This window comes from Glossina fuscipes, unplaced genomic scaffold, assembly GCF_014805625.2.
Source record: "Glossina fuscipes isolate IAEA_lab_2018 unplaced genomic scaffold, Yale_Gfus_2 42, whole genome shotgun sequence".
Lineage (NCBI taxonomy): Eukaryota > Metazoa > Arthropoda > Insecta > Diptera > Glossinidae > Glossina > Glossina fuscipes.
Window position 1 is genome coordinate 1,153,162 of NW_023998426.1, and position 17,575 is coordinate 1,170,736.

The 17,575-nt window shown below is 32.3% G+C and overlaps 3 protein-coding genes across 8 annotated transcripts; 2 read left to right on the forward strand and 1 right to left on the reverse strand.

Annotated features, from left to right (window-relative positions):
- Positions 1 to 1,029: 1,029 nt before the first annotated feature.
- Positions 1,030 to 14,270, reverse strand: LOC119636932 (copper chaperone for superoxide dismutase). 4 transcript variants are annotated; one of them, XR_005247192.1, is made up of 5 exons: positions 14,229 to 14,270; positions 13,533 to 14,167; positions 12,159 to 12,329; positions 8,188 to 8,257; positions 1,030 to 1,117 (listed from the first exon to the last, which is right to left on the reverse strand). XR_005247192.1 is itself a non-coding variant. In XM_038032663.1 (4 exons), the coding sequence occupies exons 1-3, from the start codon at positions 14,241 to 14,243 to the stop codon at positions 12,194 to 12,196; spliced, it is 786 nt and encodes a 261-aa protein (XP_037888591.1). In that variant the 5' UTR covers positions 14,244 to 14,270; the 3' UTR covers positions 11,204 to 11,354; positions 12,159 to 12,193. The 4 variants fall into 4 exon arrangements, 3 of the variants coding, with proteins under 3 accessions (XP_037888591.1, XP_037888590.1, XP_037888589.1); XM_038032663.1 differs by lacking the exons at positions 1,030 to 1,117; positions 8,188 to 8,257 and adding an exon at positions 11,204 to 11,354; XM_038032662.1 differs by lacking the exons at positions 1,030 to 1,117; positions 8,188 to 8,257 and adding an exon at positions 11,885 to 12,044.
- On the forward strand, positions 1,041 to 5,206 carry LOC119636931 (aarF domain-containing kinase 1). Of its 3 annotated transcripts, XM_038032658.1 has the most exons (4): positions 1,854 to 1,892; positions 1,992 to 2,141; positions 3,498 to 4,758; positions 4,826 to 5,205. In XM_038032658.1, exons 3-4 carry the CDS (start codon positions 3,553 to 3,555, stop codon positions 5,165 to 5,167), a joined length of 1,548 nt encoding a protein of 515 aa, XP_037888586.1. In that variant the 5' UTR covers positions 1,854 to 1,892; positions 1,992 to 2,141; positions 3,498 to 3,552; the 3' UTR covers positions 5,168 to 5,205. The 3 variants fall into 3 exon arrangements, with proteins under 3 accessions (XP_037888588.1, XP_037888587.1, XP_037888586.1); XM_038032660.1 differs by lacking the exons at positions 1,854 to 1,892; positions 1,992 to 2,141 and adding an exon at positions 1,041 to 1,108 and having other exon boundaries at positions 4,826 to 5,206; XM_038032659.1 differs by lacking the exon at positions 1,992 to 2,141 and having other exon boundaries at positions 1,853 to 1,892; positions 4,826 to 5,206.
- Positions 9,919 to 12,142, forward strand: LOC119636934. Its single transcript, XM_038032664.1, has 9 exons — positions 9,919 to 10,027; positions 10,217 to 10,303; positions 10,388 to 10,497; positions 10,562 to 10,659; positions 10,720 to 10,842; positions 11,237 to 11,385; positions 11,445 to 11,589; positions 11,651 to 11,901; positions 11,990 to 12,142. Exons 1-9 carry the CDS (start codon positions 9,986 to 9,988, stop codon positions 12,140 to 12,142), a joined length of 1,158 nt encoding a protein of 385 aa, XP_037888592.1. The 5' UTR covers positions 9,919 to 9,985.
- Positions 14,271 to 17,575: the final 3,305 nt, after the last annotated feature.

Sequence of the window (17,575 nt, forward strand, 5' to 3'; positions counted from 1 at the left end):
GCAATATGATAGAGCAACATTACCATAAGCCTTCGAACGTGTTTCGTGGGCTTCGGCATCAGATTTCTTCAAATAAACAACAACAGTAATGAATTTGAAAGAGGAAGAATTTTGAATGCTCAACGATTAGCGTCAGCGTACGCTGAGTAAATCAATAATATTAAATGGAAAACTATCATTTTATGCAAGAGAAGATCACAACTATCGAATTCAACCGTTATATAAATTGGTATTTCCCATCTCCTTATCATTTTTATACGTAGACGACGCTGTTAAAATTTTCGCAAACACTAATATAAAAAGCATTCAAAGGTTCGGTAATACAAACTTGACGGCAAAAACGCATATTATTTTTCTAGTACCGCTTTACTATTGGACTAGTTTGTTATAAAGATGAAAAGGCTCGTGCGCAACTTTATAATGCTTTCAAGAGTTGGTCAGACGCTATGTCATTAAAGAAGTATTTTTGATTCGATTTTAAGACCTAAGATAGAATATTGTAGTCAAATAATAATCTAAAAAATATATTATAAATAAAATAAATATACTTCGAGTGTTTTTTAAAGCTATTTAATAATTCGCAATGATGCGACAACATAGATACATAAAATTATTCATTCGGTACAAGACGAATACAGGTTTTTCTTTCTTTAGATTTATGATAGATAGTTTTCTTAAGATTAATGAATTTCCAGCAATGGTGATTTTGATGGTAATTTTAATTTCTTATTGAAATGCTGAATCGGTTTATTTCCACGAACAAGTATGTATATTAGAGTTTTGAGGAACTCTTCAAAAGTGTACGTTTACGTGTTATACCGATCCGATAATTGATTATTTAACACATCTCTGGCGTTTGCGGAAATATTTCCAGCCTCAAAATTAACTGTGCTTCCATTGTGAACTTGTATGATAGACAAATTTATTTTATCTTCATTGTAAATACATGACGATTTTATATTTGAAGTTTTTTTCTGCTTCATATGTAAATAGGACTTCATAACTTCATCATAAGTAGGCGGTAAATCAAATTCTTTAGTTGCTGGATCATCATTTAACTGGGAATTATTAACTGTCGCATTGATCTGTACGATGTGTTGATCGTTTGGTGAGTGAACTGTAAAAGAAAAAGCAAATAAATTAAAATTATCATCACGATTTATTCTTAAAGAATATTGGGTCAATATATTTTACGTGGTATGAGTGAAAGGTTTTGAAAATTTGCGAACCATTTACAAGGCGATCGTAGTTATTTTTGCTTAAAATTTTATACGATTTTTGCTTTTGCTCCAAATTGTGGATTACTGTCTGTAACGAGTTGAAATCTACGACCCTTTACCTATTTTACATGTAGTTCTCAAATAAGAATATACATTATCAAGCTAAAAATTTTTTTTCTAATTAATTCTAATGGACGGACATATATATATATGTATGCTGTACACTTCGGGCTGTTACAAGTAGAACGAAAAAATTCCATTAGATGTTATTATGGCATTTATTTAAACAATGCAAATTGCGAATAATTTTTATAAGTTTTTTTTCTTGGTTTCAAAAGTTATTAAGAATTCTATCCAGACGAAAATATTTTTTTCGTCAAAAACCGTTAAACAGCTGTTTCGAAATATTATTCCTAGACTATGGCAACACTAGGCGCGAAATTACAATATATCCTAGGAACATCTGTTATGTGCAAAATGTAAATAAAAGCACGCAGCTAAGCAAATTTTACTCTCAAAAAAGAACATTTTTACTTTCAACGCAGAGGAGTTATTTTTGCGAAAGCTTGTGCGAAATAATATACATAGATTAGGAGAATAAACAAATGAAATATGTTAAATTTTAATACAAAAAAGTGAAATATTTTCTTGTCGGAGTAAACAAAAGTAAAAGTGCGTAGAGGAAATAAATGCGAAATCGTAATTGATTTCACTTATTTGAATAAATAAGGCTGTTAACCAAACAATAAATTTCATTTAATTTTTTTTTAGTTTTTCACTATCAGTTGTCACTTAGTTAGTTACGGCAAACGCTTACAAATTTTAAATATTGCTTGAGGCTTGAATATGTTCAGGGTGTCGTAGCAAATGTTAAAAAAGGTCTTTTCATTGCTTCCACTGTTTTGTTGAACAAACGCAGAGGTAATTTATAATACTCAGCTAAACATTTTGTAATAAATGTTTATGTAATACATCATTTTACAATGCAAACATGTTCATAAAAATTATTACCCTGCACTGCGCACTTTTGAACTCTAAGTGAAAGTTTAAATATCGGTTGCTGCCAAGTAAAAAGAACTTCAAACAGAGCATGCATAATAACATTAAGTAGCAACATGTGCCCAAAAGCTTGGACACGAATATGTTACAACGTCTTCTTTTGTTTTGTAAAAAGAAATGATAACAAAGTAGTGACATTGTAGTGTAACTAAGCGAGTGCCAACTTTTTGCCTACCGCGAATAAGTAAGTCCTTCGTTTAAACTCCTTGGAACCGTAACAAATTGATAACAAGCTGTAGTTGCGAATTCTCCAGCAGCATAAGGCTAATTGTTGCTGTGTTCATTGACGATATGGAGGCAGTTAGGATATTTTGTGTGAACATTTCATGTTGGGTTAAGTGATACTGTGGAACTCTACGTGTTTTTACATAAAGGAAACGAAGTGAAACAATATTGTAAGCTTATAGCTGTCGCGACTGACACGTCATCTTTAAGTAGCCTGTGTCTTTAACACAAGATTTACAGCAGCCATCATTTTGGCGGGTTTTTGAATTAAAAAATTCGGCATAAGCAAGTCGCTATCTTTAAATTTATATATTTCCGAAAAACCATTAACCAAATATTCACCAGAACCAGCTGGACATATGGATGTGTAAGAATTGTCTCTATCGGTTTGCTAATACGTCCACAATGAACACGAGAAAAAATTGTAAAGTATTTCCAATTTATTTTCCATATATTGTAAATGGATATTAAAACAATTCTAATGAACATCTTTGGTCACATGTCACGGTATCGAAAGTCATAGACGGACTTATGAAAAAATCGCTTGCGGTCCCCTTTGAGTATTCTAGTTTCTTCCGCATTGTAGGCGTGTCTTTGAACAGATCACGTCATTTTTTAACCTCGTCTTCTTAATCGATCAAGGAATATTTTTTGATAAATTTCGGTTTGGTGTCTTCATTTTTGCGACTTGTGACGATTCACAAAAATTACCCATCAAATTAACGGATTTTCGTAAATCTAGAATTAAAAAAGTCACCAGTTTTATGTTAAATCGCAAATTTCGCCCAAAAGATATTCGAAGGTTAAGCTAAAATTGAAAGTTTTTGTTATCTTTAGTCCATCACCATCCGTTCGGATTAACTTTAACTCACTTTAATTTGCATACATTAATCTGCAATCACATTAAATTTTTAACACCCCATTAACTGCTTTGTTTTCGACGTCTCTAGTCAAACTTTAATAAGATGTATGTGTACATTTTTTTCTTTTTAGTATTTGCGTTTACTTTCAAAGTGCCATACAATTACGCACTGCGCGCTAAAGGGAGATGTTTAAACGATTGCTAACGCATAGTCTGTTGGGTGCCAGTGTCATTGGTACTGCTTTAAGTTTGCGAACAAACGATTATGATTTAAATTCAGTGGGAGTGATACGATTGATGCGTTCAGCAGTGGCTGTGGTCGACGTTGCCTTATTATACAAGCAAAAGCTTTATTATAAAGACTGGGATAAAAATGATCCCGCATATAAGGCCCAGAAGAGTAAAGTGCACACATTGGCTGCCGAAAGACTTTTAGAATTAATCTGCACTAATAAAGGAGTTTATATTAAAGTCGGTCAACACATAGGTGCTTTGGATTACTTATTGCCGAAAGAATTTGTACAAACGATGAAAGTATTACATTCAAACGCACCCCAAAATCCTGTGGAAGATTTATTTAAAGTCATAAAGCAAGATCTAAATGTTAATTCCGAGGATATGTTTGAACATTTCGAAAAGGAACCTTTAGGCACAGCCTCTTTAGCTCAAGTGCACAAAGCTACTTTAAAGACGGGGGAGATTGTAGCTGTAAAAGTTCAACATCCTTATGTAAAAGGAAACTCTCGCGTCGACATGAAAACTATGGAAGTAGCCGTAAAAGTATTGGCTTTAATATTTCCCGATTTTAAAGTACAATGGTTAGTGGATGAATCGAAAAAAAATTTACCAATCGAGCTGGACTTCCTGAACGAAGGTCGTAATGCCGAAAAGGTGGCTGCACAATTTGACAAATACCAATGGTTGAGAGTACCGAAAATTTATTGGGAACTTAGTTCGCCTCGTGTACTTGTCATGGAATATCTAGAAGGTGGTCAGGTTAATGATCTCAAGTACATACAAAACAATAATATCGATCCTTTGACGATATCAAACAGATTGGGCCAACTGTACTCGGAAATGATATTCAATACCGGTTTTGTGCATAGTGATCCTCATCCCGGCAATATATTGGTGCGTAAAGATCCAAAGCATGCTGTAGAAATAATATTACTGGATCATGGCCTCTATGCCAATCTAACCGATAAATTTCGCTTCAATTATTCAAAATTGTGGCTAAGTATATTGAACGTGGATCGTGATTCGATGCAGAAATATTCCGAAAATTTAGGAATTAAAGGAAATTTATACGGCTTATTTGCCTGTATGGTAACCGGCCGGCCATGGGAGACGGTTGTACGAGGCGTCAATAAAGTTAAATACACCAAAGAAGAAGTACGTAACGTAATAGCGTTCTTATAATAATTAGATACGATAATTAGTTTTTTTATATTTCTTACAGAAGGATACATTACAAAATAATACCTCTTTAGTTCTACCTCATATATCGGACGTATTAGAGCAAGTTGATCGTCAAATGTTATTAATTTTAAAAACCAACGACTTAATACGCGGAATTGAATCTACGCTGCGCACACAAAATCGTATGACCGCTTTTTGGGTCATGTCCAAGTGCTGTTTGCATTCATCGTATAGTGAAGAGAAATCGAAGCGTACCACACGCACAGCACGATTAGCAATAATTTTACGTGAGAAATGGGAAATATTTAAATTAAACATTTATTATTTGTATTTAAGTTTAATCAATTTCGGACTGGTGGCTGCTTTTAGAGAACTTCTGTAGATAAGAGCAAATTTTTTTTTTTTTACCTAAAGATATTAATTATTATGTTTTTCAAACGTTTTTTTTTTTATTATTATTTATTGTTTCAACGAATTTATTGAAATTTTGTAAATTATTTTACATTATTGTAATCATGCTATGGTGAAAAAACGTACAAAAAATAAATTATTAGAAATAAGAGACTTTAGTAATACTCTCTAGGGAGAAATATTATCGCGTACTTAAGAAGCTTTCTTAGCAAATCAACTACCACCTTAAAGGTTCATCCCATAGTTATATGTACATATACTCCATAGCATATTATGACACTTTATTATGTTCCTTGAAATTGCGGTCAATACTTTCATATTTGTTATAGAATCTGCCGTAAGTGTACTATGTCCCAAAGACTTTTGGAAACAATATCTCTGCCGATACTCAATAACGCCCCAAAAGGTAATGATGTGTTAACAAGAACGAACAATGTAGTCGGGCAAAGTCGACCCTTAAATACCCTACACCAATCCGCCTAATATAAATGTTGGCTAGTTTTGGTAACAATACATAAATAACTAAGTAAATACATACTTTGCAAGAAAGCCTGCATATTGGAAAATGCCTGAAGCACTATATAACGTGATCCAAATTTAGCAAAATTAATTTCGTTTCTAAAAATTGTATTATTTTTCATTTTCCGTCATAGAAAAAAAGAAATTATACTTTTTCTCCATATAAGGGCTTGCTTATCATTATAACTCTTACATATCTTAGGGTCTAAGAAATAGACCTATGGGATACAATTTCCCCAAAGGTAATTTTTTTGCTAAATTGCTACTGTGAACTAATTTTCATCAGAAAATAATAAAAATTTAACATTTTTCTGAAGAACTCATAAAACGGCTTATATGGAATAGGGTCCAAGAAATAGAGCGATGTGGTTCAAATTTGGTCTACATAATTTTTATGTAAAATTATCATTGTAAAACTTTAAAAAGTAGGCCCTTTTGCCATAAAGGATATAATAATAATAATAAGAATAATAAGAATTCTTTTACAAGAAATAGACATACGGGGTTCAAAATCTGTAATATTGATTTCCTATTACGAAATACTAAACATCACACCATATTAAGGTTCCAATTTTCAAAACATTGTCCCAACTGAAATAAATTTTTATAGCAAATTTAAAATGTCGTATTACTAACGAGTTTTGTCGAAAAATTAAAAAAATTGCAACTCGTTTAAACGACTTTTCAAAATAAGGCACCATATGAGAAGTGCTTGAAAAAGTTGACCGATCTCAACCATATCCGATAGCCTTCATACTTGGGACAAAGCAGGTCCGCATACTAAGTTTCATCAAAATATCTCAAAAATTGCGTCCTGCAGATTAACCACAAGAATGCACGGACACACATCAGACGGGCTTAGATCAGCTCAGAATGGATGTGTGTAATAAAAGGTGGGTTTACCTTAAACCCTTCTAGATGCTACGTATGTTCGCACAAACTTAATTTATCAAAAAAGATGTCGAGTAGAGTCTTCTTTACGCTCATCTAGGGAGACCCTCGTATTATTCCTTTTTAATGGAAAATAAATCTCGAAATGTGTAATATGCAAAATTCTTAAAATTACTTGCAGCACAATTATTAATTAAAAAAAAAAGCGAAGAAGAATGACTTTGAATTCGAGTTTTTAGGATTGAAACAACGATTACTTCACATTCAACTTATTACGAAAACAAAAAGAAAACAAGTGAGAACATTATAGTCGGGCTAGCCCCCTTATTAAATACCCTACACCCTGCTTTTATAGGAACTTACTATTATGGAAATAAACATTAAAAATTAGTTCTACTAGGTAATTTTTATATCAAATTGCTATAATATATCAATTTTCATCATAAAGCGTTAAAATTTAGATTTTTACTTCGTAAAAAACAAATATGTTCGTGAAAATTCTTATAGAGGGTAGCATGCAAAAATAAGCGTGGTTAACCCAAATGTTGGAGAATTAATTTTTATATTAAATTACTATAATGGATTAATTTTTATCCTGACATATTACAACTTAGACACTTTTGCCCTAAAATATCAAAATTGTGTTAATAATCCAAAAACAAGCGTGGATGGTCCAAACTTACTACAGTGAATTTTTTTTATCTAAATTATTATTGTGGGTTAAGTTTCATCATAACATATTATAATTAGACTTTTCTATGAAGGATCAATTTTCGTGAAAATTTTTTCATAGAGTAGTATTCAAAAAATAGATCCAGACGGCCTAAAGTTAATACAATTAATATTTTTTTGTCATAAATTACTGTTATGGTCTGATTTTCATCCAGCAGCATTAAAAATTAGGCCTTTTTGTCATACGAACTTCAGTTTCCGTTATACGGGAGGGGTTTCAAAAAATTGCCCCTGCCCTGTGAAAGTTTTGGTTTTCACAACCATTTAGAATGTGGAAGTATTATTACTTAACCACTTTTGTCGAGAAATTTTGAAAATTACAATTTTCCATATAACAACTTTTCACAATAGGGTGTTATGGGAGGAATGGTGCAAAAGGTGAACCGATCTAAATCATTTTCAGTAGCGTTCATCCATGGGTAAAATTCCGGTAGTGTACCAAATTTCATCAAGGTTCCTCAAAAATTTCGGCCTGTAGCTTGAACACAAAATTACATGGACAGGCATCAGACCACCAAACAAAATGAAAGCCAATCAGAAAATGATTGTAAAGCGATCGGCATCATGAAAGGTAAGTCCATTTAAATGTTGCTTGCGTCTCTTAATATACCTGCTATAGCACAAGTTGTGTAGGGTATAAAAATACAAACGTTTGCCTATCTTAACTGATACAATATCAAAGAGGATTTAGCTAAAGGGGTTCTGATTAGATAAGAAGATAAGAACTGTTAATATTTCTTTGGTTTATAAGATAATAATTGCTTTGTTTCTTATGCCAATTTCCATTAAACTGTCGCAATATTCAAATAAGAAATTTATGTAAGAAAATTTTTAAATCTTGATACTCACCCCTTGGTTGCTCTGAGTTGATCTTTAATTGTTGCTGTAATAGATAACACCGTCTTATTATCAATATAATCTGTAAAAAAAAACATTTAAATACAATCGATTTTTATGTAAATCGATAAATCGCTTTAAAAAAAAAAACCATCTCACCCTTAATACAAATAAAGCAAAGGCAAGCGTGATCGTTACTATTAATGTGGCACTGGTGATATCCATTTTAAAAAAATTATTAAAAACTTAAAAAGAAAATAGAAATTTTACTGTTTATCACCACAATTTTCTGCGACGTTTCACTCGAAAGCCATTTCGAAAAAAACATAACCTTCAATGCCTATCGCGAGAATTTTCTGCAAACGTTTTACTCGAAAGCCTTTTCAAAATTATTATTAAAGTGCATTCATTGTTAATGACTTTAATATATAGGAAACTGTCGTATAGCGCGGTTTTTCTTTCAAAAAGGTTGGGAACCTTGCATTTTTTTACTACGATATAATATATTTGGTCCTATACATCTTGGGTTCTAAATAGTCTGATTGCTCTTGTTATTTTTCCCATTCTAGAAAGATTCGCATCATTTTTTGCAAAACTTTATAATCGACTCTTGACCATTACTTGTATTTGCCTTTATATAAACTATTTTATATGTAAATAACCGGGAAGTGAAGAGATTTAAATTACTTGGTCTTATCTGAATGAGCAATTTTTCTTTCTCGTGTTATCAGTAACATAATTGACATATGGATCAATTGTTATGTCATTCATCTGCAATACTTAATTATCTTTGTTTACATTCATTTACACATTTTTCGATTCGTATTAATCTTCTTAAAGGAATCAAAATATTAGTTATGGAACGGGATTTTTGAATTTTCAATATAGCCTGAACTGAGACAGCTTGACGGCTTGAATTCGTAATGAAAAAAATCTTCTAGGAGTAACTTAATGTAAGAAGGCGTATCTGACCACATTGTTAGTGAGCAAATTCACACAAGGAATGTGCAACGCTCACATAAATTTTTTTGTTAATAGGTTACATAATGAATCACAAAACGATAATCGCTGAAAACTTAATAATACTTGATTACAGAATACGTTAAATGCGTTAAATCATAATATGTAGGATTCCGTTCTTTCAAATGAAATTTTGATCTAAAATAAGTAAAAAGACGGTAGCGGGTCACGTCCCACCATTAAATACCCTACATAACCCCGCAGTTATTCATACAAAAAAAAATAAAGCGTGAAAAGTGGTCCGATCCGAATCGTTTTCAACAACGTTCGCCCGTAAGCCAAAACATTTCAGTGTACCAAAATTTCATCAAAATATTTCAAAAATTGTCGCCTGTAGGTCAAACATGGGACAGACATACAAGTTTAGATAGATTCAAAAAGTGATTTTGAATCAATCGAAAGGGGAAGTCCTTCATTGCTTATTTCGGTTTTGATGTCTCTTTTATTAGTTTCAAGCAAACATTGGCGACGCTTTTCAAATATAAAATAAATTTACATAAAACGCTCCCATTCTAAAGCGCCACAAAAAGCATTGAAAAATGCAATTTATTTGATTTGCATTTTCGCAAACACTGCTACATTTTTGCAACGCAGGGTTCGTACATATTTGCATTGCAGTCAATTAACACGGGCGATCAGCTGTTTCTTATTTACAAAATATCAAGACTTCATGAAATGTAGCACAAATTATGCTACGCTTGACCTATTCGCGCCAAACTCGAACAACAAAGACAAAAAAAATTAGTTAAAATTAGAAATTCTTGGACGTATAAAAAAGTCAATAGTGAAAATGTCCTACAGTATAAGCGATAGTTTTAAATTAATATTTAATGTAAGTAAACCCGTATTCAAAAATCCGCGTTAAAGTCAACTTTCCTTCTGGACTTTTAATATTAAAATACGAATTCGTAGTTTCAACGCCCTTATCAATCCTTAATGACAGGCTAGAATATTATTGTCTGCATGTCTTGCTTGTTGTTTTTTTTGCACTTCCTATAAACATTTGCTTAATCTTTTTTAGCAATTGAAAAGTAATACCCAGATTGCTTGTTTTTCTCAACAATTTGAATTTATAGAATTATTAGAAACTCTAAATGCAACCGAAAGGGTAAGTTTATCACTATACCATATTGATAGGAAATTGTATTTTTATAATAAATAGGATTAAATGTAACTTCAATCATTTTATTAGTATTTGTTGGCTGCGTCCTTTTGCAAGCTTCCTTGGGATGTAGGCAGTGTGCATGTGTTGGCTGCGCTTCAAAAAGTAAGAATACTAACAGCAACAGAATTTATTTCAAGGTAATATCAATCGGATTTTATTTACTTTCCACACACATTTGCTAAATATTATCCTACATTTAAGACGTATGTATACAAATCAGAATATCCACTTAATACTAAATGATTTCTTGGAGCAAGAATATGAATTAATAACGAATTTAATAATTAACGCGAGTTTTCGTAAGTATTGATTTAAAATATTTTCAAAGTATCATATATTTTTTAACTAATCATTTATAGAATCATATCCGGAGATTAAGGAACTTTTGGAGGAATGTTTGGAGTATTTATTTAAAGACTTGCTAAGCCAACCAGAATTTAATAATTTAAATTACCTCTCATGCCTCAAAACACAATTGCCCGGTAATGCTTTATTTAATCAATATTTTTTTTATGCCAATCGCCAGACCAGAGAGAGCAACGACTCAATACGGCCGTAAGAAGGATATCAAACTAATTTAGATCAATCTTTATTTGTGACAATATTTCTTAAGTCTTAGTGTCGCAATAAAAGAGATAGGGAAGAAAGGGGTGTAGAGAAAAGCTAACCTTGGCTTAAATGAAGCATTTTGATTAGAGAAACGTATATATCTAACTTCTAAACCTTTCTTCATCGGTAGTTGACATTGTTGGTTTGGTGAAGATGATAAATGGTTTTAAATCTAGGCGGTGGGCAACCCGTAAAATTCGCATTAAGAAGAACAGTTTCCTTGTTTATTTACTTTTTTTTTTTTTTCATTCACATATTTATATTTAGTTGAGATTCTATTGGGAGCCATTCAAACACATATTGCTGTCATATTAAAATTACATCAGGCAGACGTTAGGACGAGTTTTTCCAAATTTTCCGCTTGGATAAATGAGGGTGTGAACGACTTAAAGTTCCCCAAGGATTTGTATGAGAAAGTATTTTTTTCATTTTTTATAAAAAAAAGAGAATGAAAAATAAAAAAATGTACTTTCAGTTAATATTTGATTATTTAGAGGAATCTTTAAATTATTTACTGAAATTATCCAATGAAGAAAATTTTAAAGGCTGGAAATTTTTCCTCATCATTTTGCAAACTCTAAGCAGTAGTAATAATAAAATAACTGGCCCTTTCATGCAAAGTAAGATCAAGTTTATGAAAAAGTAATCCCTTAATTGTTTCTTTGTTTTCAATTTTTATAGAGTATTTAAAATCACGTATAAAACAAAGCGCTTCCATAAACAATAAAGAGGCTGTAATGCATTTGCTGTTAACAGCCAGAGCATTTACAGCGACTGATATGGATATAAACAAGAATTTGAATAGTTATGCGGATTGGTACAAAGCAAATATTGGTGAAATGAAGTATTATCTAAAAACTGAAGAATTTCAAACTATTTTACATTTGCTACAGGAATGCATCGATTATGAAATGGAGGAAGATTACTTAGAAGTATATATATATATATATATATAAATATAATATTAACTGCATGTAGATATATAAACTTAAAAAATTGACACATCTATCCATATTTCAGATTCATTCCACCATCGTAATTTCACCTCCCGTGCTGTGCAGCAAGTTAGTGCATGCTTATAAAAATAAATGCAAACAGAGACTAAAACAAATTAAGGACGGTCTTCAGAATGTGGATATTAATGAAAGTATTGTTATAGAAATTAGTAACTAATCACAAATATATTTACCTTATAAGAAAATTTAAATATCCTTTGTATTAATTTCACACTTTTCGATTTCTTACACCACCAGCTAAAGGTTTAAAACGTTCATCCCATAATGTAACACCGTCACATGCACAAATTTTCTTGAAATTCTGTAATATACCCGCTGAACGCGCAATTATGCCGCAAGCAATTCTGGAAGAATTAAAAACATTTATAGACTTTATAAGCGATAAAGGCTTTTTTTTTTTTTTTTTTTTTTTTACTTTTTCTAACCTATTTTCTTTTATGGATATTGAAATTATGTGGACGAAGCCAATGAGAGTATGGTTTACTTTTTCAGATAGTAGAATATGGTTATGTATATTTTTTTAATATTCAGAAAGAAACTAAGGCCAATTTATTAAGCGTATTACTATTAATGCCAACGTGGAAAGATGTAAGAATAAGGCTGCGAATTTTGACTAAAAAAAGATTATTTTAGGGATAAATTGAACTAACAGTAACGATAAGAACTAGTGAAAGCTTATTGTAAGCCAAAAAGACAGATTCCTTTTCGACAGCGTTTTCTGTTGGTGAAAATGATAAAGTAGCATCCATGTATACAATGGTTCTCTACATAAAATAACAGTTTCCCATTTGGTGTTATGCTGCTTCGTCATGTCCCAATTGTTCATTTTGGTTTCAACGATTTAAAAATGGTTATTTTGGCGATGGAAAGAATTCAAAAGGAGGGAAAATGGCGACAATACGAATTGACTCAAACGCCGTTTCAACGTCGTGGTCTCATTGTTTGCCAGGCAAGAGACGAAGAGAACGAAAAGAGTTTTCTGCAGTGTATTGCGACTGGCAATGGAAAGTGCATCTAATACGTCAATACTTCAAGACCATATGGTGAGACCAGCAAGGTATAGTGCTACTAAACTATTGAATGAAACTATTACTGTACCTGTCTACCGACCTCATTTGGATAAATTGAACGATCTATTGTTGCAAAAGAGACCAGCGATAGCGGCTAAAGGAGGCAAAGTCTGCCCCTTTCATGACAACACTGGGCAGGAGTTGCCTAGGATACACTGTTGCGGCTAGAAAGGGAAGTTCTGCCACAATCAGCGTACTCTGCAGACATAAGTACCCGTACACATTGACAATGTCTACACCATTTATTCTTAAGGATTGTGTAAAACGGTTTTGCAATAATTAGTTAGTAGTTGTAAGAGCTGATTCTGAAAATATCGTTGCAAATCTACGATTTTAATTACGCTTCTCGCAAATGAAATTCGTACAATTTAGAAAATAGCTCAACTCTCGTTTTTTCGGATAATTCAAGAAATAATGCTGCAGAGGGTGAAATTAACAGCTGGAAAGATGACTTTTACATTGTAGTTATATAATTACCTTTCGCCAGAATTTCCATCTATACTACTTTGCTCATTGCAACCCCTTCCAAAATCATCCGGTTGTTGCGTAATGACTACGGAACGGCCGATTACGTCCCAAACTTCGAGAATTGAGTCTACAAAACGAAATGTTGCTCGGCCTGTTTCATCCGCTCGAATATTACCCAAATCGCCGGCGTGTCTTTGGTTAGGTTCGTCATGCGGTGCGCCATGCGGTGAATTCCTTGGATTATAATGTGCACCAACTGAGTAACAACCGCCGGAGACGTCACCCATTTCATGAACATGCATACCATGCAAACCAGGCGTTAAGCCATCTATTACGCCATCTACTACTACACCTGCTTGATCGTTGGTTATGGCTGTGAATCGTACAACTCCTTGAATGCTGGTACGATCTATATCACTGCCAGTGTTATTTATAATTGAAACAGCAGATTGTCCGCCAAAGCCCGCTAATACCGCTTTACGTCCGGTGTTTTCAATTTTTTCCTGTATTCTTGACCAAGGCTCCACGGTATGCACAATAACGCGTCCTTCCTTACGATCGATATCTACTAATCCCATTCCATCCAAAGATTTTTGTACAATTTCAACACAACTATCACTATGCATCTCCACAGCAAATTCTATCTGTGTATGATATGATTTTTTTATAAGTATAATTTTTTTTTTGTTTTTTTTTTGATTTTACCTTTATTTCACTCATTTTATACTTATACTAAAAGGCAGCAATTACGCATTTATTAAATTATAATGGAAATTTTTCGAGAAATTTTTGCATAAATGTGATCAAATATGAAAACAAACTGTTATTGTACTCTTCTCCTTTTTATTAAAAAAAAAATCGTTATTCACTTAAAAGTAATAACATTTGCTTGAAATGCATTTAATTGAGAATGAATCTTAGAATTCGTTCGTAAAAAAAAGGCGCTTAGAAATAATCGAATAATTATATATAAATATCAATAATCATTAAAATGGAAAATATTTTTATTTTTATATTAAGTTTCGAGTTAATTGCTCGCGTTTTATATTGAATTGAACTCAAATACAAATTTGCTTAAACATTAGAACTATATAAAGTATATTACTGTCCACTGTAATAAGAATAACAATCGACAATATTAATAATAATTATTATAATAATAATAATGATACCCTACAATCATAGACGCTTTATAAAGAATTCGAAAAATACGAAATATAGCATTCATATAGAACTGAGATCAGCATTTCTAAGTTGGCTTCACTTTCGCAAAACATCTGAAGGGGAATATATTCATTTTGTGCAAACGTTTGCAACACCCGGAAAAATCTTAAATGTATAAATTTTTATTTAGACATGGTTGTTCGTCTATGACAGATAGTATTTCTTAATTGCATACCTCTCAGAGAAACCAAAAATCCTTTTTCAAGCTTATAAAACGAACATTAATATTGTATTATAGGTTTTCTACTCCATTAAACTTTCGACTTTATCTAACCGAGACTTAGGTTTACAAAGCGACGACCTTTTTTAAGTATGTGAATAAATTTCACTTTGAATACTGTTTTAGCAAAGATTAAAAAATTTTAATTTAATGAAGTTCGTAACGCACTTGTAGAGCAACGATGGGGGACCATGATGTTATTTTAATGCAAACCCATCTTTTTTTTTAAAGCTCCAGCACCTGTAATATTAATATAAGGAGACTCCAGATTCAACATATTCATAAGAAATCTTTCGATTCTTCGTCGGTTAACTTAATAAGGTATTAACTAAAAGTTTTTTTGTCTCGAATAATAGCAACTAATAAGGGAGACACAAATACTAATAGAGGGAGAATTGTTTAAATTTATAATATATAAAATTAAGTATATTACCACTCACCTTACTTAGTTCCATATAACACAAAATTCTTCTCACGGTTTACACTCCAGCTTGAGGTGCCGTGATAGGCGCGTTGCCAATTATTTTAAATGGCTGGCTTCCTGTAGGCCTACTACAATAAGCCCTATTGTTAATACATCTAAATAAATCAAGATCGCTGCTCGTGTGGCAGTGTGCTGATATCCGCGAAAGAAAAAAGAAAAAATGTTGTCATTACTGAATTTTATATATAAAGATGACCACAAACTTACGATTTGGCCTATGGGAGTATAGCATTTCGCTGAAGCGATAGTGGAGGCGTATGCTTGTTTTTTAATATAAAATAAAATAAATGGAAATGAATAAATTGGAAATAATAATAAGTAAGTTTAAGCTCAAACTTACCAATGGCATACAGCGAATCTTACATTAAGAAGAGGCGACGAGCAGAGAGTTGTACTTTATTTTTATCCTATAACAAAATAGAAATTAATAAATAAGTAATATATACTTTTACTTTATTTTGTATATAATATGCAATTGTTCCTCTTTGTTCAACATATGGTGGCCGGTGACTTGCATCACTTCTAAAGTAAAAGAGAATACAAATAAATGAATAAATGATAAATATTGAAATATGAAATAATATTTCTTAGAATGAGGTCACATTGATGTCCCTGAAATTTCTTCTTTCTGTCAGTAGCGTAAACAGAGCATATCCAAGTAAATTGATCGGATGGATACTACTGCTACTGCAGTATCCTGCCGCCATGAAGAATGCAAGCTGTGACACCACTGTCGCTTGCTCGCGCTTACCTATGTTCCGCTCCACCATATGTTGTTGCATAACCGCTTAGAAGATGTCGTAGACTTTAATGAATGCTTCGTGGACCTCTCATTTTGGAAAGGCCAGCTTTAGGTATTTGCTGGTGACGGTCAAGTTGTCTCTCTAGCCCTTTGCAACTTTTCAATCACTCATCTCTTCGCAAATCTCGTCTTCTTCTTTGGTTAGGTCATTTAGAAACGCTTGGCATACTAGCTTCTCACCGATGTAAAGCGCGACTTTGTATCCTGTGAGCAGCCGCAGGTATCCTTCTTCTTTCATGCTAAGATAGGCTATATGTAGATCCTCCCATCATGGTGGAATAGTACTCTTCTTCGATCTTGTCTCCAAGTTCGTATTCCATGGTGTTGACAAGAAAGTAATCATCTACCACATGGAGACATGGAAGTTTATCAGTTTTTCAATTAATGCCCCAATTTCCACTGATAATTGAGTCCTTCTTCTAGCGCCGTTAGTCATGTTATAAAAGAACCTTTCCAACAAGTCTTGGCTTACCCTGTATGACGCAATAGTTATGTTAGGGTAAGTCTCCACCAGCTTGACTATTAGATGAATAAAATGTTTTATTGTCAGCCGTATGTTCACCGAAAGTAGATCTGCTGATGTTAAATGTTTTTCTATATAATATATGGATTTTTTTTACAATAATTTGAAGGGAACCCAATGTTTTCTTAGTTGTATGATATAGCAAACAGTACAGTATATGTACATATATATATATGTATACATATGTATATGTATGAAGAGAAAACAATGGCGAATATCATAGAAATAAAATGAGAAATTTTCAAATTAATATGACGGCACATGCTTATCATTTTTAATAAAGAATTTTTATTAATTTAATAATGATTCGTAGCACAAAGTAGCTGAGAACAATATTTACTTGTATATATAAATATATATATATATATATATGTATATATGTATGTACGTTGAAAGAGTTTAAAAAAGCAATGGCGAATATCATATAAATTATAGTGCCGCCAATATGTATAACGCAGCTGCACATATCATAATACTTATATAAATGACCGCCTCTCGAAAGACTTTCCAAACAGATTATCGAAAATTTTTTTTGTTTCTCTTCATCTTGCAGCAAAATTTCCAATTAGAACAATTGAATGCCATGATATACATTGTGTATTAAGTGAATATTGAATTCATGTAACTTTCAGTTCAATTTTTTTTTCCAAGGCGCCCTTTAAAATTTAAAATATGAAAAGATTAGTCGCTTGAGGGTTTTAGAATTTTCAACAGGCATTATATAATCGTTATAAAAGAGAATATATTTGGTAAACATCGCCCTTGTTTTTTCTGGCGTGACTATCTATCATATATGGAC